General features: G+C 35.0%; 1 protein-coding gene across 4 annotated transcripts; it reads right to left on the bottom strand.

The window, feature by feature from the left end:
- Positions 1 to 54: 54 nt before the first annotated feature.
- On the bottom strand, positions 55 to 17,500 carry LOC122622833 (tau-tubulin kinase homolog Asator). Of its 4 annotated transcripts, XM_043801386.1 has the most exons (14): positions 17,355 to 17,495; positions 13,684 to 14,167; positions 13,233 to 13,598; positions 12,768 to 13,157; positions 12,501 to 12,704; positions 11,314 to 11,382; positions 11,043 to 11,255; positions 8,200 to 9,012; positions 7,863 to 8,002; positions 5,918 to 6,062; positions 5,340 to 5,724; positions 2,559 to 3,173; positions 1,418 to 1,517; positions 55 to 1,359 (listed from the first exon to the last, which is right to left on the bottom strand). In XM_043801386.1, exons 1-14 carry the CDS (start codon positions 17,375 to 17,377, stop codon positions 1,131 to 1,133), a joined length of 4,176 nt encoding a protein of 1,391 aa, XP_043657321.1. In that variant the 5' UTR covers positions 17,378 to 17,495; the 3' UTR covers positions 55 to 1,130. The 4 variants fall into 4 exon arrangements, with proteins under 4 accessions (XP_043657321.1, XP_043657322.1, XP_043657323.1 ...); XM_043801387.1 differs by lacking the exons at positions 5,918 to 6,062; positions 7,863 to 8,002 and having other exon boundaries at positions 17,355 to 17,496; XM_043801388.1 differs by lacking the exons at positions 55 to 1,359; positions 1,418 to 1,517; positions 2,559 to 3,173; positions 5,340 to 5,724; positions 5,918 to 6,062 and having other exon boundaries at positions 8,002 to 8,019; positions 17,355 to 17,500.
- Between the last annotated feature and the right edge of the window lie 4,424 nt (positions 17,501 to 21,924).

Genomic DNA, 21,924 nt, shown 5'->3' on the forward strand with positions numbered 1-21,924 from the left:
AAAATTTACGTTTTGAAAGAATAGCAAGTATATACAAGAAATAAATAACGTTATTTTAATATATGTTATATACTTAAATAATTTAATAACTTATTTTTGTAGAAACACCTTTAGAGGCTCAGGACACACATATTCCCGAAACGTATCGTTGAAACTGGCTGTATAACTAAATAACAAAGCATATATTAAAAAACTTGGAGAATTGTATTAGTGAGGTTTTTAAAAATAATTGAAAATTGGCTATTACTAAACTTTTAGTTAAGTACGACAATGTGTCCTACTCCATGACTTTTAATTTTTTTATTTAGTAGAGAAATCTCTTGTTTCATCCAATATTTGTGTTTTAATAATTTGTATCTTGTAAATACAAACACGAAGCTTAAGTTTAAGGATTTATAATTATTTTATGTATTTTTTTTTTTATCAATTCATAAATATGCCCGGGGACAGAAATTATATTTAAATAAAATAAATACTCGCACACACTGACGAAACTTCCGTTGGGATAAACTGCAATTCGACAAACAAAAGTAGTCTAATTCAATATGTAAATTAAGTTGGTATTTCCTTACAACGGTGAAATTGACGTCCCCCCTTAAAGTGCATATATATTCTCGATCAACAGAGTCGATATAAATCCTCCTAAAGCCTCCCTTCTTCTGCAGGTAGTATATAAGTTAAAACGGACCCAATAACTGGGCAAGAATAATCGGCATATAGTCCGGGATTTGTAAAAATCATAAACCTATAACTTTCATGGAAACTGCAGTGCAATTAATGGTAAAATAATATATACTTAAAATAAACAACATTTTCTGAACCAATACGAATGTTAGAATCCATTTACATATATAGATTTCGGGGCTAAGCAAAAAACGTTTATGTTAGAAAAAATCTAATGTATTTACTTTCGGATTACATAAATTTTTTATTGTAAATGACAAAAATAAGAACTTTTGTTTTTAAGTACAACAAAATCATGAAAATTGTTATTGACCCACAATAAAGATAAGAATGATATTGTTTGTCACACAGCTGTCCAATAATAAACTGAATCAGTTTTAGCCTTAAGCCCCCATAATACAATGTTCTGGAGCCCATACATATTTCACTTAGCATGGAGTTTTTGATTATTCTACATTATGCCTGTAACGACGAAGTCGCGCACTATTTTCCATTTTTGGATCCCCCGGTGGTGGTGAAATGGTGCATAGCTCAGCAGAAAAGTCTCTGGTTGTAAAATTATTTAATTCTTCGATTTTTACGACATGAAGTCCACCATGTCCTGTTTTTTCTGCGCTCATTACAGTGCCGTTATCATCAGAATTTTCAACCATTGCAGTTGGAATGCCACGGGTTCTTTAAAAAAGTTTTGTTCAATTAGAGTACATTATAAATTTTCTATATTTGACCATACCTGCTAGAAGTTCGAGATCGTGGTCTTTGAAATTTTAGTGGCAATTGTTTTGGGTCCGTGATATACTTTCCTTCAGTTGATTCTCTACGCCGACGTAAGCCTAAATCAATATAGTGCATTAGTTTTGAAAGAGAGATAATTTCTAATTCTAAAAATAAAATGTATCATACTTTTGATCAAAATAAACGAGATTTTGGCCCATATATATTACATTTATTACAATGTAAATGTAAACCAAGAAAGAAAAAGTCCAATTCTACTTTCTTTTACGAGTGTTACGAGTGTTGAAGACACCACGACTATTAACGAAGTTTATTTAAAGATGACGAAGACGTATTTTGAATGCACCAAAGTCAACGGTTTTAATCCCATTTTATTTTCAAAGGCCGGGGTCTAATACTGTTAAAATAAAAACAAGAGAGAACGCTATAGTCGAGTTCCCCGACTATCTGATACCCGTTACTCAGCTAGTGGAATAGCGAAGGAGAGTCTTCAGCACTGACAGTTTTTGGCGGTTTGTGGGCGTTAGAGTGGGCGTGGCAAAAAGTTTTTTGGCAAATCGATAGAAATTTACAAGACTAATACAAAAATGAAAAAATATCAAAACATTTTTTAAAAGTGTGGACGTGGCAGTTTTGGGCGGTTTGTGGGCGTTAGAGTGGGCGTGGCAACATGAATCGACAAACTTGCGCTGCGTCTATGTCTCTGGAGTCTGTATGCTTAGTCTCAACTTTCTACCTTTTGTAGTTCCTGAGATCTCGACGTTCATACGGACGGACAGACGGACATGGCCAGATCGACTCGGCTATTGATCCTGATCAAGAATATATATACTTTATATGGTCGGAAACGCTTCCTTCTGCCTGTTACATACTTTTCAACGAATCTAGTATACCCTTTTACTCTACGAGTAACGGGTATAATGAACAGTTTGTAAGCAATGGTTTACAAGACCTTACTTTAAAAAAAAATAAAATAGTCCATTAGTATTATTAATTTGATAAATCCCTATATGGGTTAATTTGATAGTTTTTGTATATAACTTAGTTACGTTAATAATTCCATAATAGGTAACATTTACGATCATTGTTAAAAGTATGGAAGTCAACTGTAATTGTACTACAATAAAAGTTTTACAAACCTGGTGTAAGATCCGTTATATTAGGAGGATTTTCTAAAGCCATGGAGTAAGTGGTTTTTCGAACAGGTGTAATATCCATTACTGAATTTGGCGTTTCAGACTGTGGATAATGGACTTCCTGTGGACCTTCAACGGATTCAAGTGTCTTAGATGCACTTATAAAATCAGCACCTGCCCAAGATGCACATTTTGATTGGCGTACTGGAATTTTGCTTGGATTCAATAGCGGTAAATCAGATCCAGACTCATTTTCCCCTAAGCCGACAGTGCTGCCTTTTGTAAGTTGAGTTCTAGGGGAAGCTGCATTGCTATTTTCATGATCACTTATTATGTTGCACATTACACTATTCCCATTTAATTTTAGTTTATTAGCCCCGGCACAGTATAGGCTACATAAATTAGCTCCTATTCGCTCTTCTGTTGCGTCCTTGTCGGATGTTGTCATACTTTTACTGATTGAATTTGTTGGGAAAGGAATCACGGCAGCTGTTGCCTCCATTTCATCACAGTTTATTACGGCTGGATCAGAATGATCGAGTCCTTCATTAGTGGTTGGAGTATTTTTAACAGCTCCCATTGCATCATAGTAAACAGAATCATCCAGATGAGAGGTTTCTATATAGGGTATTTAAATTAATATTTAATGAATAAAGTCTTTGGCAACCTTAAAAATGCTGCTGTGATCATAAGAAACAAGAGAGAATTCTGTAGTCGAGTTTTCCGGACTATCTGATACCCGCTAATCAGCTAGTAGGAGTGCGAACGAGACATTCAACATTAATGTGGCATCGTTAGAAATTGGGAAAAAACCAATACAAAATAAAAACAAGAGAGAACGCTATAGTCGAGTTTCCCGACTATCTGATACCCGTTACTCAGCTATTCGAAGTGCGAAGGAGAGTCTTCAGCACATACAGTTTGTGGACGTTAGAGTGGGCGTGGCAAAAAGTTTTTTGGCAAATCGATAGAAATTTACAAGACTAATACAAAAATGAAAAAATATCGAAACATTTTTTAAAAGTGTGGACGTGGCAGTTTTGGGCGGTTTGTGGGCGTTAGAGAGGGCGTGGCAAATCGTTAGAAATTTACAAGACTAATACAAAAATGAAAAAATATCGAAACATTTTTCAAAAGTGTGGACGTGGCAGTTTTGGGCGGTTTGTGGGCGTTAGAGTGGGCGTGGCAACAAACTTGCCTGCGTCTATGTCCCTGGAGTCTGTATGCTTAATCTCAACTTTCTAGCTTTTGTAGTTCCTGAGATCTCGACGTTCATACGGACGGACAGACGGACATGGCCAAATCGACTCGGCTACTGATCCTGATCAAGAAAATATATACTTTATATGGTCGGAAACGCTTCCTTCTGCCTGTTACATACTTTTCAACGAATCTAGTATACCCTTTTACTCTACGAGTAACGGGTATAAAAATAGTTAATTCTTATTGAGTGGGCGTGATAGTTTTGGGCGGTTTGTGGGCGTTAGAAGGGGCGTGGCCAAAGTGTTCTTGGTATACTGATAAAAATTGTCAATACAAATAAGAGAGAACGCAATATTCGGATTCCCCGACTATCTGATACCCGTTCAACACTGACAGTTTTTAGCGGTTTGTGGACGTTAGAGTAGGCATGGCAAAAGAATTTTTGACAAATCGAGAGAAATTTACAAGTCTAACAAATATGTGAACAAATATCAAAACATTTTTCAAAGGTCGATAAAAATGCTAATTAAAAAGAAAAAAAAAAAAACATTCTATATGGTCGAAAACAATTCCTTTGCCTGTTACAAACTTTTCAACGAATCTAATATATACCCTTTTACTCTACGAGTAACGGGTATAAAAACGACAAAAATCAAGAAATTTTTCAAAACTATGCGTGTGGAGTTCCCAGTTTTTTCAAAGAGGATATTCCACGTTATCTCATTTTGAACAGCCTTATTCTTAAGCGCTATCAAAATCAAATTTTAATATTTTGTCCCATTGCTTTGCGATCTTTAGAGTGTTAGACCTGCTTTTAATCTCTAAATCGGACCTGCTGGCGGTTTTAAGCGGTTTTATTATTTAATTATATAAGTTATACATGGTAATCTGTGTAAGAATTTTATTTTCAATGAAAAAGATTTTTAATAATGAGTTAATAAAATTTAAATTTAATTTAATTTACCATGTATAACTTATATAATTAAATAATAAAACCGCTTAAAACCGGCAGCAAGTCCTAATTAGAGATTATAAGCAGGTCTAACACTCTAAAGATCGCAAAGCAATGGGACAAAATATTCTAATAAAACAAGAGAGGCCGCTTTAGTTAAGTTCCTTAGCTATTTGGATTGAGAAGGAGAAATTTCAAATGTTGTTTTCTTTGCATATGGATATACCCTGGCAAGAAAAATTATACAACTTAAAAAAATCTGTCAACGGTTTTTGCCGACGCGGCAGCATGGGTCAACAAACTTGCGATGCGACTATGTCTCTGGAGTCTGCATGCCTAAACTCAACATTCTAGCTTTTATAGTTCCTGAGATCTCGACGTTTATCGAACAGACGGACATGGCCAGATCGACTCGGATATATACTTTATATGGTCGGAAACTCTACCTTTCACTCTACGAGTAAAAGGGTATAATATGTAAGTAATGCCCAATTTAAAGATGTCTCTTGCAATCATTGTTGTTTTTTGTTATAGTTTTTTATAAAAATTATATATTTAGGATGTAAATAAGCTTATGATCCATATCCATATTCATCAAATAACTTACTATAATAATAATATAAAATTACCTTTAGGAATAACACGAATTTCCAGCCGCCCACTAATGCAACAGTTGTTGTCCTGGATCGCAGATCCTAAACCTAAATTACTTCTTTGGCATGCCTTTGTCTGTACTCGCCAGGGCATTTTAGCGTCCTCAACAAGTATTGCGTCTGAATTCGATTGCACTAGTTGGTTGTCAAAATCGTTAACTGAAACATTGGGAAGGCTGCTTCGATGTTTCGATTTATCTTGACTGTCATTAGTATTATTTAATGCTGAATCTGTTTTAAAAGGAGACGGTAGCATATTCCTTAAAACCAACGAGGTGGTAGGCTTAGCCTTAGCCAAATGAGTGGATTCCGAATATGTTTCTCGCACACAAACATTCCTCGCAATATCCATGCGATATACCTAAAAATGTAAATCATTAATATTACCTTTGGGTTTTTGGGCGAAATACAAAATTGAAGTGGTTGTTTGGTTTTTAACAGTTTTGCGATACTAATACTTAAAATGTCTTCTGTTAAGATTACAAGCAAAATAACATGCAAATATATATATATATATATATTATCACTGATAGTGATTTGTTAAATATGCTTACTGTGTCATCAAATGCGGCTTGTTGCACAGCCGGCGGCTCCAAGCCATTTCGTAATACATTACCCATTGCAGGCTCGGACCAGCAGTTTGGTATTGAGATTCTCAAAGCTTCATAATTCTCAATTCCAGTTATGTTTAGTGTGTATCTATAATGAGCATATTAGAAATCAACATATTTACTATATATTATACAAATTCTACACACATTTATTATAAACACATTTGGTCACTCCAAGGTTGTTATACCCGTTACTCGTAGAGTAAAAGGGTATACTAGATTCGTTGAAAAGTATGTAACAGGCAGAAGGAAGCGTTTCCGACTATATAAAGTATATATATTCTTGATCAGGATCAATAGCCAAGTCGATCTGGCCATGTCCGTCTGTCCGTCCGTCTGTCCGAGATCTCAGGAACTATAAAAGCTAGAATGATTAAGCATGCACACTCCAGAGACATAGACGCAGCGCAAGTTTGTTGATTCTATTCACCAAAAATCGTTTTGCTACGCCCACTCTAACGCCCAAAACCGGTCAGTTTTGAAATTTCTCTTCGCACTTTCACTAGATGAGTAACGGGTATCACACAGTCGGGGAGATATAGACGCAGCGCAAGTTTGTGGACCCATGTTGCCACGCCCACTGTAAGCCATACTTTTCTTGTTAGTCCTGTAAATTTCTATCGATTTGCAAAAAAACTTTTTGGCACACCCACTCTAACGCCTACAAACCGTCGAAAACTGCCACACTTTTCAAAAATGTTTTGATATTTTTTAATTTTTGTATTAGTCTTTCAAATTTTTTTCGGTTTGCCCAAAAAAATTGTTGTCACGCCCACAAACCGCCCAAAATTGCCACGCCCACACTTTGCCAAAAGACTTTTTGCTACGCAAAAAACTGTCAGTGTAGAAGTCTCTCCTTCGCACTCCACTAGCTGAGTAACTGGTATCAAATAGTCGGGGTACTCCACAATAGCGTTCTCTCTTGTTTTATTTAACATAGTTCCCTTGAAGGCTAATACACTGAGTTTGTTTCTTTTTTGCCTTTCTTCTTTATTTGACGAAATTTTTTTCCCAGCGAGCATTCTTTTGAGATCTGAGAACAGAGATTGTCGCTGGGTGCTACATCTGGATTGCGGAAGCAATTCGAGACCCAATTAATTTTTGTCCATCGTTTACTTGTGAAACAGTGCATTGACTTACAAGTGAAATATCACTTTCTATTTTTTCAAATGCGGCCATTTCGTTCGTCCTTTAAACGGTCTTATAACTTTACATAATAGTTACTATTGACTTTTTTTTCAAGGTAATCAATTACAATTTTCCACACGCATTCCTAGTACAGACGCCATAGCCTTGCCAGCCGACTGTTAGGGTTTGGCTTGCTTTGGAGCGGGTTTATCGTGTGCATTCCACTCGGATGACTGTCGATTGGATTTCGGAGGGAAATGATGGAGCCACTTTTCATCCATTGTCACATATCGACGAGAAAACTCGGGTTTATTACGCTTGAACATCTTCAAACACAGCTCCGAATCATCATATTTGGTCAAAAGTGAGCTCGGGCGGCACCCACTTTCCACAGAGCCTTTTCATACAAAAAATTCATGAATCATATGAAGTGCACGTTCAGTTGATATCTTTAGAGTAATATCAGTTAGCGGTCATTTGTTGATGTTTTCGTCAATAACAACCTCTATTGGGCGTCATGTCGCCTCACCGTCCTCGGTGCTCATTTCACCACGTCCAAACTTAGCATATCAATCTTTGAATGTTGATTTTTTATTAGTCTTGAATATTTCTATCGATTTGCAAACTAAAAACTGCTACACCCACTCTTTCGAACCATGTTTTAATTTATTTGTAATTTCAATTAACTGAATAACGGGTTTCTGAAAGTCGGGGAACTCGACTATAGCATCCCCTTTTGTTTTATATGTATACAACTTACCTCTTTGGTCTATCCTTTACTTGGGCTGGAGGATTTATGGATTTGCCTGTATCAGCGAAGACATGTTGCGCAAATTGTTTGGCTTCATTTAAGGGCAATGAAATATCCAGTTTAATCAATTGCTCCAAATTGGGTTGCAACTGTGAGGCAAAATTTACTTGATATAATTTATATATGATTTATAATAATCATAAACATGTGGCAACATTTTAAACTGTAAGCCCATGATTGTGATCTTAGTTCATATATGCATATAATCTTATATTATGAAAATGGGTTATCACTACTATGGGAAAGACATTTTAAGCATAGTATTTTTGGAAGTTTTTAAACTTACCTGATGTTCTCTATTCCATTCGTTATCAGTAGTATCCTCAGAATCATCGAACTGACTCTTCCATTGCGATGCTAACGTGAGTGCTCCTCCTTTGGTTACTTGTTGCAAAGCAGAAACGTTCTCGTCGTCTATTAAAGCAAATTGAGTGACCGAATGATCACCTGCAACGCTGCTTCTGGCAGTGTTGCTTCCGGTACCGACTCCTCCACCAACTGTCGGACCACTATTAACCCTTTGGCTTGAATTGGTGTTTACTCCAGAGGAAGATGGCCGTAAATTGGTGGACGTTGCAGAACGGCGATTAATTGGCGGCATGGCAGCCATTCCAAAAATTTGTCCATGCTGGCTGCCAAATTTTGTGGACGATGTGATTCCACCTATTGGGGCAGCATTGGTGGGGGCAGGAAATTGATCTTGTTTTCCTGATAATTCTGACACTTGTTGGCCGTGGCCTCCACCCGCTGTTAGATCATGTACACTCATTGGTGGGGCTGTGAGCACACGCAGTCGCCCAAACGTTGATTTTTGTTCCTCCGCTGACCGATTGACTTCAGAGGTATTTTCATGGGTTACGGTCCCAGGCATCTGTGCCTGCTTATTGGTTATCTCAGGTGAATTATATTTTTTTATTTGAGACTTTTGATGCTGTTCGACCCCACTCATGTAAGCTCTTCCAGCTATCTCAGAATCATTTAATTCTACGTGTTTTTGTTCAAATATACATTTTGCGGCGATATCAACCATATTATCACACTCTCCATTAGGTTTCATTGGTAAAAATTTTGTCGGTGCCCTCTCTTCCATCTTTGTATACTGTAAAAACTGTACTTTAGAATCACAAGCCAAAGTGCAAGGACTGTAGCGCTTATAACATTTCTTTAAGAGGGTATATTAGATTCGTTAATAAGTAAATATATTCTTGATTAGGATCACTATCCTCCGATTTTTATTAGTCTTTTAATTTTCTATCGATTTGCCAAAAACCTTTTAATCACACCCCTTCAAACTCACAAACCGACCAAAACTCACATGCCCATACTTTTGAAAATTGTTGTATTTTTTTCTGACATTTTATTTTTTTCTGTCTACCTAGATCCAAAAATATGCTAAAATTCCTCGCTCGGTCTTCCACTATCTGACAGTAACGTGTATCCGATTATCGAGGAACACGACTCTTGATTTAAAACTAATTAGTTGTATTTTTACTAGTTTTAAATAAAAAATGTAAAAAAAAAATATTTTTTTTAAAACATTTTTTTTTATATTATATGTATTGTTATAAGTTGATGCTCACAAAGAATACTTAATTCGTAATTTCCTAACGATACGAGTTTAAAGCGACGCACAGTGGCGCATTAGATTAGATGTATTTTTTGTAGAAAATTCGGACTTTGCGGTCGATTTTTAGGTAACCAACCGGCTTGGTTATGGTCTCTATGGAAAGGGTCATCAAATCTCCGTAAAACCAAGGTAGAATTAATGTATAATATTCTTTGCACGTGCAGGCATACCTGTTTTACCGAATGGAGTATATAAATCGATTCCGTACCATTCCCTGGGTTTGGAGTATGAGGTGTTGTTCTTGAATGTGTTCTTTATCAGAATCAAAAGAGATCGGGTCCCCCCACGTCCCACCCTGAATTTCCCAGGCAAAAGATACTTTCAACTCATCGTAAAAAAACGCGCGGCTTAGTGCAAATTCTGCTACAAGCGCAGTCGCTGCGCAGTACGAAATTGTATGGCGGGCATACATTTTTTCCTGTATTGGCGGCTTGTTTTTCAATCCCTGACTTTGTAATGATTTTAAATGAATGTATAATGATTAATTATTCTTCAAAAATATTAAATGAAGTAAAATTTAATGATTATTTTGAACAAAAAGGTAAAAATAGATAAAAAATTGACAAAAAAAAATAAATAAAAAATTTTTCTTTAAAATTGGTTTATTTTTTGTTTATTTTGAATACCATATTAGCATTTTCAGAGAAAACAAATGAAAAGTATTTGTCGAAATTGGATAAAAATTGAGAAAACTGCCTCCAAAAACATTAATTTTCGAGAATAAAATCTACTATTTATCACACCATATTGGTCATACAATCGAAAGGTACTGAAATTACCTTTCATTAAAAAAAAAAAAATACAAAAAAATTATGAAAATATCTCAGCTGCTTCAAGAGTTATGATTTTTGTACACCTAAAGTATCTATTGCGTCATATCAGCTTTAAAAGATCTACTGTTCTAACAAATTTGAATTAGAACTAGAATGCTTAGTCCTAACTTATTTTACCGATTTTTTAAGGTCGGAAACGCGTTCTTTTACCTTTTTCAACCAATCTAGAATAGTTTTTTGTTTAACGAGTAAAGAATATAAAAATGTAAGGGCAGAGGTTCATAAACCGAAAATCTTACTCTATGACTAAAAAAATATCAAGAAATTTAATGGTACACTTTTGTTTCGGGCAAATATGTTGTTTCATGATCCATAAAAAAAAGTTGATTTGAATTAGGCAATTGAAATCGTCAAGATGACTGTTAACATAAAATTCGTTTGCGATATTTATTTTCATATTGACATAATAATTGACATCCAAATGTACCAAGGACATTGGAATTGAAAGATACTTGATTTGATTTGGAGATATTTAAAGAAGAATTAATAATTAAAATTATGGAAAAGTTAAAATTTGTTTGTTTCTTTTCGCTATAAATGTTTCAAAACTCTTTGTTTGATGTCTGTCAAAATGTAACTATTTTAAAAGTGATAATACCACGGTATTATTCTTTTGAATAATTGTAGTTGAGAGTTTTTTGTATGAAAGGCGTTATGCGGTAACATTACCTGTACATCCTCCCTTTTAATCATTGCTGACTTGATTGGTGCACTTTGGATATTTGGTATGGCTACTTGAGAATTTGTGGTTATGGTCGACTGTTGCGGCAGTCCTTTTGTTGTGATATTTTGATTATTCGCAGTATTACAGTGTTGTACAGTGGCTTCGCCAGATCCTTTTGCTGGCGTTGCTAGTGAAGTGGCATTACAGTTTTTGTCAACCTTTAATATACAAAAATTTGATCGAATTCCAATACTGATATAGTTTTGCTTCACTTACTTTTTCTTTCATATTTAAGGGATCGGTCGCCGTAATATGGGCGGTTTCGATTTCTGCTCTCTTCCGTGCCTTGTAAATTTACGAGAATGGATTTAAAAAGGAAGTTGTTAGTTTCGACAAGAGCCCTTTTCATTATATGATTTAATTTGCATATAAAACAGCAACCCCCTCTAATGGAGATGGGATACAAGTGACAATGGCTTCTTCAACTTATTAATAATTTATATACATATATCCACTATCAGATACCTGTTACTTCACGTTGTTTTTATTATTTTGATAGAAATTGGCAAAAATAATAATAAAACAAAAGAGAACGCTATAGTCGAGTTCCCCGACTATCGTGGCAAACAATTTTTTTGCCAAATCGAGAGAAATTTACAAAATAAATAAAAAAATGAAAAAATATCAAATCATTTTTTAAAAGTGTGGGCGTGGCCGTTGTGGTCGATATGTTGGCGTTAGGGTGGGCGTGGCAAAAGGTTTTTTAGCAAATCGATAAAAAATTACATGATAAATAAAAAAATGAAAAAATATCAAAACCTTTTTCAAAAGTGTGGGCGTGGCAGCTTTGGGCGGTTTGTGGGCGTTAGAGTGGTTGTGGCAACATGGGTCAACGAACTTGCGCTGCTTCTATGTCTCTGGAGTCTGTATGCTTTATCTCAAATTTGTTTCGGACATGGCCAGATCGACTCGGCTATTGATCCCGATCAAGAATATATATACTTTATATGGTCGGAAACGCTTCCTTCTGCCTGTTACATACTTTTCAACGAATCTAGTATACCGTTTTACTTTAAAAAAAAGTTTTCCCACGCCCACTCTAACGCCCACAAACCGCCAAAAACTGTCAATGTTAAAGAGTTTCGTTCGCACTTCCACTAGCTGAGTAACGGGTATAAGATATTCCGGGAACTCGACTATAGCGTTCTCTCTTTTTTTTATCTATGTACTTTGTCTTCTTAAATGCCTTCCAAAAATTTCTAAGAGTACTTCACAAATTGGTTTCCCTCTTAACAAAGTAAACAACTAGTGACGACGCACCTTTAACATACACAGCACGCTTCAATATAAAATATTGTATTGCATTTTAACAATATTCTTATTAAATTTATATTCATTATACATTACTTATATGCTTTGTATATATAGGGCTCTACGTCAAATAAATTTGTAAAGAAACTCACGTATTCTGTGCCACTTGCGTTAGATGCTGCCACAGTCATTTGTGTAATATTTCCGTGCATGTAATCGTTTTTTATAGGAATTGATGGATTGCCTGATGCACTTATATTTCCAATCGCCGTTGAATCCACTTTTTCCCAGTCATAAGGATCCGACTCTTTGACCCCACGTCTTTTCATACACCTCTCGAACAAACCGATAAGCATCTATAGATGTCAAAACATTATTTTATTATAAGAAGTTCCGTTTTTTGGTTATCTTTGACTTACCGCGTAGTCCGGACGATCTGCATATGTAAGGGATTGAATATGCTCCAGAAATTGCTTCAAATCTGAAGGCAAATGCTTTAACAGTATTCTGTGGTCATATTTTTCCTTTGTCAACCCAACTTGTTCTTTGTCTTTTATTTTTCGCCATGGCAATTGCCCATTTACAAATTCAACGAGCATATAAAACAATGACCACAGATCATCGTGGCGTCCCATTTCTCTATTTCGGTGTGCATTAATAGAAGCATACCGAACCGTGCCGCGAAAACCGGCAGCCGCCCTTGGACACCGCACTTCCCCTGTGCCAGTGGTATATTGACGCGCCAATCCAAAGTCAAGCATATAGACACGTCGACAATTGTAAGGCAAACGACCCACAGAAAAATTGCTCTAAAATGCAATGGAACAATAATTTAAATTTTTTTGTTTGACCAACCGAAAAAATATAAATTTAATAAAACCTACCGGTTTAATATCACGATGAAGAAATCCCACTGAATGGATGGATTCAATGGCCTTTAAAATTTGTAACCCTAACCTAAGTGTTGTACTAAGCGAAAAGGCGCCTCGCGGCTGAGCGCGTCGGAGCTCAGCTAAATTCTTTCCTTGAAGCTGCATCACCACATAGTTAAATCGATCATTCCGCCCGCACCCGATAAATCGACATACGTGCTCCTTGCCCTGCAATTTCTTAAGAACTGCGACTTCCATTTTAAGCACCTGTTTGGGTTGGCGGGCGGACTCTACTTTAAGTGCGACTTGTTCACGGGTAATTAGATCTTGACCCTCATATATCTCTCCAAAGCCGCCTCCACCAATTTTACGAACAACCTGCAAGGTATAAAATTTAAAAATTAATATAAGAAAGTCCCTGAAAATTAAGGACGCCAATGCACGCATTCAATATAAAACGCACCTTCCATCGCTCCTTTACAACATGACCCGGCTGCAGCAAATCCTCAGAAGTCATTTTGACGGACTCCCTATCCTTGGTTTCAACCAATATTTTGGCCTTTTCGGCGACTGCAACCTGAGTTTGGGGTAGATAAAAATCTGAATCGTTAGCAGGGCGGTTAGACGTTGGGACCTTAAAGGTCACGCGGCTTCGAACCCCTAAGCGGTTGTGTTTTGCTGGCAAAGTTGCTGACCGCTGCAGGACATGTGGGTATCGAAGCTCCAAGTCTGCATCCGCATCTGCAATGGCGGCCGAGTTTATCTGATGTAGAAGACGGGTTTGCAGGATGGCATCAACGAGTGGCGGTGGTTTAGATGGGGGTGGTGGGTGAAGCCTCAACAGGTTTTTTTGGCAATTGCGGTTATGACTTAGGTACTGATCATGGTTGGAAGAAGGCTGACATGATTGATTTCCATCGTCGGGTGCGGAAACATTTTCGTCGTTTCTAGAAAATAAAATAATTGCATTGTTTAACCATCTTAACATAATCCACACAATACAAAAAGAAAACTGTGTGTCTGTCAATTTGAATCCATCTTTAGAGCAACTTACGGGCCCCATATTAACCCAAAACATCAGTTAAATATGATATAGTATAGAGATCATGTATTGCGCTCTATAACGCACCAGGGAAGGAACAAATAACATAAGTTGAAGACGATGATTTCAACAGGCACGGTTTATGATCGATAATAACATCGATTCCCTGATGTTTTGTAAAAATCGATGTTCAACACTTCTTTCCTGAATTACAAAATTTCAAAACTTAAAAATTAATGAAAGGGGCTGTTTCTTGTTAATCAGTTATTGTCTCTAAACAAAAATCTACATATGCTCTGAAGTCTCAGATCTCGTAGCTAAAGAGTTCTAAAACTGATAAAGCTCCAAAAGAAAACCTAAAGCTTTATGGTGTAAATAAAAATATATTTGAGTAAAAAAAAGCCAATATTTTAAATAATTCAAAACAAATCAAGAAAAGAATTTTGTTGAATCGTAACAATAAACTAAAAAAAAAACAGAAAACAACGATGATTCTTCTAATTCCTATAGCAACCATAGAATTCTAACATTTTGAGTCTCTTTGAGTTTCCTATCGATTCCAATACAAAATTGACACGTTACAACATAAGCTATTTCGATTACACGGTTGTTTTTTGTTTACAAGCTAATAACAATAAGAGAGTTATGGATATCTCCGGACTATTGTAAATATGTGCGCAACTATATATAAAACTATACAACTATCAACAAAAACATCGGAAGCTATATAAAAAAAAAACCAAAACTTATAATAAGCCTTAAACCAGCGAATAGGTTTGTCGTCAGTAAATTCATTTTTTTTCTTCTTAAAATCCTTTTTAACGTCCTTCACAGTGACTGTTTCTTTGAGAATACTAAACAGCTGACAAAGGCATAGTGTAAACGCTAGTTCTGCGTCCGCTATGCCCACGTCTGCTGTTTAATGATAATTATATATATAATTATAATCATATCTGCACAGGTATACAGCGATATTCACGCGATATCCCATAGAGCAAGTAGTTTGGCAAAAAAGGCAACATTTTTTCACTAGGTGAATATGCTGGCACATATAAGATTTTCACATAAGTAGAAGCAAACATAACCCTATTGTAAACAGTCCCCTAAACATAAGGTATTTGTGTATCTAGGGTATTCCTTTCCGTCCGTTCCCACAATAAATTAATTTTTTGAAAGAATATCCGCTGTAAAAATGTTGCACAACCACTAATGTTTCTTTCTATAAAATATTTAATTTGTCTACTTACATATCTGTTAGATCACACTTAATACAAAATACAAATGTAAACGTCCGACATATGCAATTGTATTGATTTTCAAGTATTTTGTGAAATGGCTATTCCCAGATAAAATATAATTTTATCTCGGTTGTAAATTCTTACCTATGCATGCTATGTACAAAGTAATATTCAATACAGAAGGAGCTTATTTATTCGGCATAGAAACGTAATTAGTTATCCCACCCTTTAAAAAACACCCCCTCCTTTGATAAGAGACTTTTTACATCACGTCAAAAAATATACTTTAATCTATATATAATCTATATATCTTTAAATCTGTAGTCTTTACGAAATCTGGGCTTAAATGATTATCTGCTCCTTAAAATAAAACTAAATATTTGTAAGTACATTTTATATTCAAGGGAACTTCTACCCAAGTTGTCTCACATCTCATGCCTGGCTTAAGTTTTTTTGGCTGTTTAAACTCCGTTTTTTTTAATATATTTATACATACCTTTCAAATATGGATTCATTTAGAAAAACGTGAACTTTAAACGTGTTTATTAGGGTTTTTTGAAACAATTTAAAAAGTATTCACAGATATATATCGCTTTCCTAAAGAATTTCTTTTATTCGCGGTGTATAACACCGTCCTAATTTTCCTTGACGAGTTTAGCTTTGCGTATTTTATGTTGCACACAGTACAACAAAAATTTACTAAATTATAAGATTTGTTTGATATTGTATATTTAAGTGTTTTCACGGAACAAAATTCATGTATCGATTTGTAAGCTTCAGTGAGCTTTTCTGTCAAAGTAATGTTCTCTGTTAGTTGAACTCAGAGCCAGCTGACAACAAATAAGCTCTCTTTCCAAGAAGGAATTGCGCATGGTCATTACAGTATCACGGGTCATAACCTATTCGATTACAGCCAATAAACGAATAACAGTCAAAATTTTTTATATTCTTAGTTTTTGCTATGGATAGAAGGTTAGAGCACGTACATATGTATAAAAACCAGCGCTCTTAAGTAGACATTTTAAAAACATTTTTCTGGTGGTTTATTTTAACATTCAACGGTGCCGATGGCCGCCATATGTCATAAATGTTACTGGTATAGTTGTGGTTTTGCGGGAAATATACTTCCAATGAAAATCCGTTTGACTTTTGTCTAATATTCAATTATGGAGTTTCCTTATCATTTAGATGTTTAATGTTTGATCATGATCATAAGCTACCTTTTTGGAAAAAAAAACTTTTGAGCCCATATAAACATACACAAGCTGCTAAATAAACATAAAGTAGATATTACTTCCGATATAATTCCGTATAAATTCGTGAATATGATCAATAGTCGAGTTGAGCTTGCATTTTCCGTCCGTTCGTATAAACGTCAAGATCCCGGGAGCTATAAAGGCGAGACTTGTGTGTAAGACAGTGTAAGTTTTTTGTAAAACGCTGTATTTTATCAGATGTAGTACATACCCTCTTGTCCGAATAAATTGTTAGGACCGACTCCAGTTGGGCTTTTTTTGTTAACGTTTTAAATATTTAATTGTTGTACAGTTACTGTACTGTTTCTGTTCTTGTTAGAACGTACAAATATAAATATTCTATTGGGTTAACTGTCAAAGTTTCACTGATAAAATAAGAAATCGATGTTGGGATGTATATATTTGAATCCTGTATTCGCGTCTGACTTAAATAATAAAAACATTTCAAGGGCTTTGCACGTTATAGAAAATTATCAACACTGATTTTATGGGCCATTTTCCATTTTGGGTTTTAATTTATTTTAATATTAAAACCTTTTGAGTTTAATCTTACATATATGTACATGTGTTAAAGAAAGAATTTGAGTCCAAAACATACCTGAGGTACTCCTGCAAATGCATGCTGGCTGTAAACTGTGCTGTTTCTAAACTTAGATATTTCGGAACTTGAATTTTATTTATTTTTTTAGTTTTCTCTTGCTTTGACAGACCCAAAATACAATCGATTTGTATATGTATTTTCAAAACTTTAAAATTATTAAAGCAATCATATGAAAAATATTGAAATAATCACGCTATGTAATTTAAGGCTTACTCTAAGAAGTAGGAGCCTATTCATAACTGTAAGAGCGAATAATTTGAGAATGATATAATCATTTGTTGCCTTTATTTTGAATGCTAAAAACTTTAATCTGATTGATACAGTTGTTTGTTATATTCTTTTATGTAGATTTTTTAAACAATTTGAAATAATGTATACAATTAATTAGCTAAGCACACCTCGCGTTTCTTCTTTATTTATGATTTCGTTTATTTACGCTGTATAAGCAAATGTGTCTATTTTTAAATACGGATTTAATTTTAGAGGAGTTCGGTAAAAACTTCGAACAAATATCAACGCGGAATTCACGTGATCCAATTTAATCCATTTGTTCGCATGGGCACATTTGTATTTATATTTGTGAACTTTTTTGTTTTAGTATTATTTTCACTTTATAATAATTTTATTAAAACGAACCGCAAAGGGTCGATGCGAATTTGGTACTAAGAAATTGGACTGTGTAAAATAATTTTTATTGACGACAAACCTTTTGTTTGCACAACAAAAATATTTTACTAACCAAACTCTTCATAATAATCTAAGAAAGCTTTTACTTAAAACACAAATTTTTATTTAAAGCTTTTACTTAAAACAAAAATTTTGTTTTATTAAATGCTTCCGGCTGTATCTGTCGGCATTCTGTGCATCATACGGATTTTTTAGGTATATACTACGGTATTCAGGCATGTGTGTATAGGTATATAACATAAACAGCTATCTTTAGCCTTTCTTGCAGCCATTTGAGACGATATATCCAAGAAAAAAATATTTCAATATATATATAACTTTGTGGTCCTATTTAATATATGACATTTTTTAGGAATGTCTGGAGTTAAAACGGCACTTTAAATTTTTTTATTGCTACCCATTCCTTTTTTTAGTTCGGACTTCCGTAACATGCTAAAACCACGTTCCGGTTCAAACCAGGTCTTATAAAAAAAATGTATCTACAGGGACGCTCTTAGAAGCTTTCTGTGCATGGTCTCTTCAAATATTCTGTAGCCGGAGCTCTTCAATAGCTAACAGTACGGGTAAAGGCAATATCGCGATATTTTTAAAAGTTGACTCATAGAGTTGCCAGATAGATATTCGACAGATGTTCAAACTGCCGAGCCACTTATTTTTTCCCTTCGTCGTTTAAACGGTTCATTTATTTTTTTAATCGATAATAATTGTTTGTATAACTTAATTTATCAATAATTAATACAACAAAATAAACCTAATTTTCTGCAACGTATATATATCATATAAAAGTTTCGAAACAAACTACTTTATTCTTGAAGGTTACTACCCTTAACAGTCAAAGCAAAGATTTGTGTGTCTTGCGGGCTTTAAAGAGGGCAACATCGGAAAAGAAAAATTGCGCTGCGTCTATGTCCTGTCTCTATGTCTCTTAATCTCTGCATGTCTAATCCTAACTTTCTAGCTTTTATAGTCCCTGAGATCTTTACGTTCATACGGACGGACAGACAGACGGACATGGCCAAATCGACTCGGTTATTGATCCTGATCAGAAATATATATACTTTATATGTTCGGAAACGCTTCCTTCCACCTTTTACAACGAAATTAGTGTACCCTTTTACTCATCGCCTAACTGGTATATTAAAAGGAGAGTGGCCGAAATGTTTTTAGCATATAGATAGAAATTGTTAATAAAAATAATAAAATGGGCCTTAGAGTTGGCGTAGCGATGTTCTGAAACAAGCTTGTACAGTGTTGCATGACTATTTAAAAATTATTATATAGTTTAGACCAATAGGCGGATAGCTCGGACAGTTACTTTACTTTCTAGTACTTTAGTACTTTATAGGATCAGAAACATTTTAACCCTCCGATGTTATGGAAGTTATGATTCAAAGCCAACCCATACAACGCATTTAAAAATAACGAAAATTCGCGGCAGTCGATAGTTTTTTTTGTATTTCCACAGTTGCCATCACGATTTCTAAGGACGTGCACCGCTTATCGATCTTAATCGATATTAAATAGTGGTTCTAAAACTTGGAAAAAAATTGGGGAATTGACTCGAACTACGCAAAATTCCAAAAGGTGTCTCTGCATACATATGTACATCAAGAATTGTTCTATAATCATATAGGAGCGCACTGGCTGCAAGTTTGTTTTTTACTTTTAGTGGTCGGCTCATTTAGTTTTGCATAATTATTCTGTTTGAATTTCGTTTAAATAATCCCTCAAAAATGTCGAATGCAAAAAGTTCCTCTAAACAAAACCAAAACAAAAACAAAATTTTTTTTATTTTTAATGTTAATCAGGGTTAATAATACCTATGTACATAAAAATTATGTAGCCTGGGCAGGGAATTGACTCGAACTACGCAAAATTCCAAAAGGTGTCTCTGCATACATATGTACATCAAGAATTGTTCTATAATCATATAGGAGCGCACTGGCTGCAAGTTTGTTCTTTGCTTTTAGTGGTCGGCTCATTTAGTTTTGCATAATTATTCTGTTTGAATATCGTTTAAATAATCCCCCAAAAACGTTGAATGCAAAAAGTTCCTCTAAACAAAACCAAAACAAAAACAAACTTTTTTTTTATTTTTAATGTTAATCAGGGTTAATAATACCTATGTACATAAAAAAGTATGTAGCCTGGGCAGTACCAAAATATACCTACATATGTATATGCTAGCGCTCGGATCTATCCAGCGACCGTGATCAGAAGATGCATTTTTGGAAAAACTGATTTAAAGTTTAGAAAATTGGAGTTTAAATAAATACATTGCTAGCGACATTAAATTACAATTTATTAAATACTTTTAAAATTGTAGAGTTATTTCGACAGTTTTTGGTGTTTCAAATAAATTTTTGCTAACTATGTCCACAAACGTTGTATGTGGGCGTTGGAGTGGGCATGACCAAAGTATATTTGGGCCTATCAATTGAAGATAGCCAAACAAAAAATTTCTAAAAGTGTTGCACAGCGTAGGAGCTAGAAGGGCTCATAGTTATAGATCTTGGAGCGGCTGGGTATTTCGGTATTTTTATATGGTCGGAAAAGGTTTGTTTTATCAGCAAATTTTTGTTAACTATTTATTTTTGTATACTTTATTTTTTTAATAAGTATTTAGTTTACTAAGATTTATTGCTGCAACTATACACGTAATATTTGACATCTTAAAATATCAGAAATGAACAGTGTAATTTTGTGAGGGTTAAAAACTGAACAACGCATAGTTTTCCGCCTCAAATATCAAACAGAAAAAGGGTTAAAACGTTTAAATTCTCGTGACAGCTGAAGTGATTTTCCGAAGTAACATTTTCGGTGGTGTGGACGAATTCGACATAGATGGTAATAATGTGCAGCCAAATCAATATTGAAATCAATATAAAAAACTGTACCCAGCAGCAGTCACCCTCAGTAAAAAAAATACACCCCCCAAAATATACTTACAAGTGCCAACGTAAATATGTATGTGCATGTTTGTTCGAGGTTTACTGCAAATTTCAAATTTTAAAACAAGAAAAAAAAGCATACATCTGTCTCCTTCAAATTTCCGATTGAAATTAATATACCCTGTGCAACACTTATTTTTATATCCGCTACTCGTAGAGTTGATAAATACGTAACAAGGAGCCTTTCAGACCCTATAAAGTATGTATCCTTAATCAGGATTTCTAGCTAAGGCGATCTGGTCATGGCCGTCTGACTGTCCGTCTTACTATAGGATGAATTATACCTTTTGTGGCCAAAACTAAGAACTCAAAAAGGGAAAGAAGAGGTATTTAGTTTGTGTTTTTTGTATTGGGTTGTATTGGTTGACAAGCCTACACTTTTTATTTAGTTTTTTAAGTTTTTTTGCCTATTGATAGGTTAAAAAGCATGTTGAACTGTGTCGTTTACACTCCCACTAGCTGAGTAACGGGTATCGTCGAGAAACTCGACTATACCGATCTCTCTTGTTTTCCTTTACAACTTTTGATATTAAACAAAAGCACTTCCTAACGATGTGAAAAGTATTGACGACCGCACCTTCAACATACTAAAGCTGGTATGTCATTTGTAACGAAAAACAAGAGAGAACGCTATAGTCGAGTTCCCCGACTATCTGATACCCGTTACTCAGCTAGTGGAAGTGCGAAGGAGAGTCTTTAACACCGACAGTTTTTGGCGGCTTTTGGGCGTTAGAGTGGGCGTGGCAAAATGTTTTTTGGCAAATCGATAGAAATTTACAAGTCTAATAGAAAAATGAAAAAATATCAAAACATTTTTCAAAAGTGTGGGCGTGGCAGTTTTGGGCGGTTTGTGGGCGCTAGAGTGGGCGTGGCAAAAAGTTATTTGGCAAATCGATAGAAATTCACAAGACTAATACAAAAATGAAAAA

The sequence above is a fragment of the Drosophila teissieri genome, chromosome 4 (genome assembly GCF_016746235.2).
Source record: "Drosophila teissieri strain GT53w chromosome 4, Prin_Dtei_1.1, whole genome shotgun sequence".
Lineage (NCBI taxonomy): Eukaryota > Metazoa > Arthropoda > Insecta > Diptera > Drosophilidae > Drosophila > Drosophila teissieri.

Bases quoted from the DNA above. Each gene is read 5' to 3' on its own strand.
- LOC122622833 (XM_043801386.1), bottom strand. From the start codon at position 17,377: ATGCATTTGCAGGAGTACCTCAG. The intron at 13,158-13,232 runs GTAGGTTTTATT...ATTGCATTTTAG, and splicing joins TTCATCGTGATATTAAACCG to AGCAATTTTTCTGTGGGTCG. The intron at 8,003-8,199 runs GTAAGTTTAAAA...TTTGCCTCACAG, and splicing joins AATGGAATAGAGAACATCAG to TTGCAACCCAATTTGGAGCA.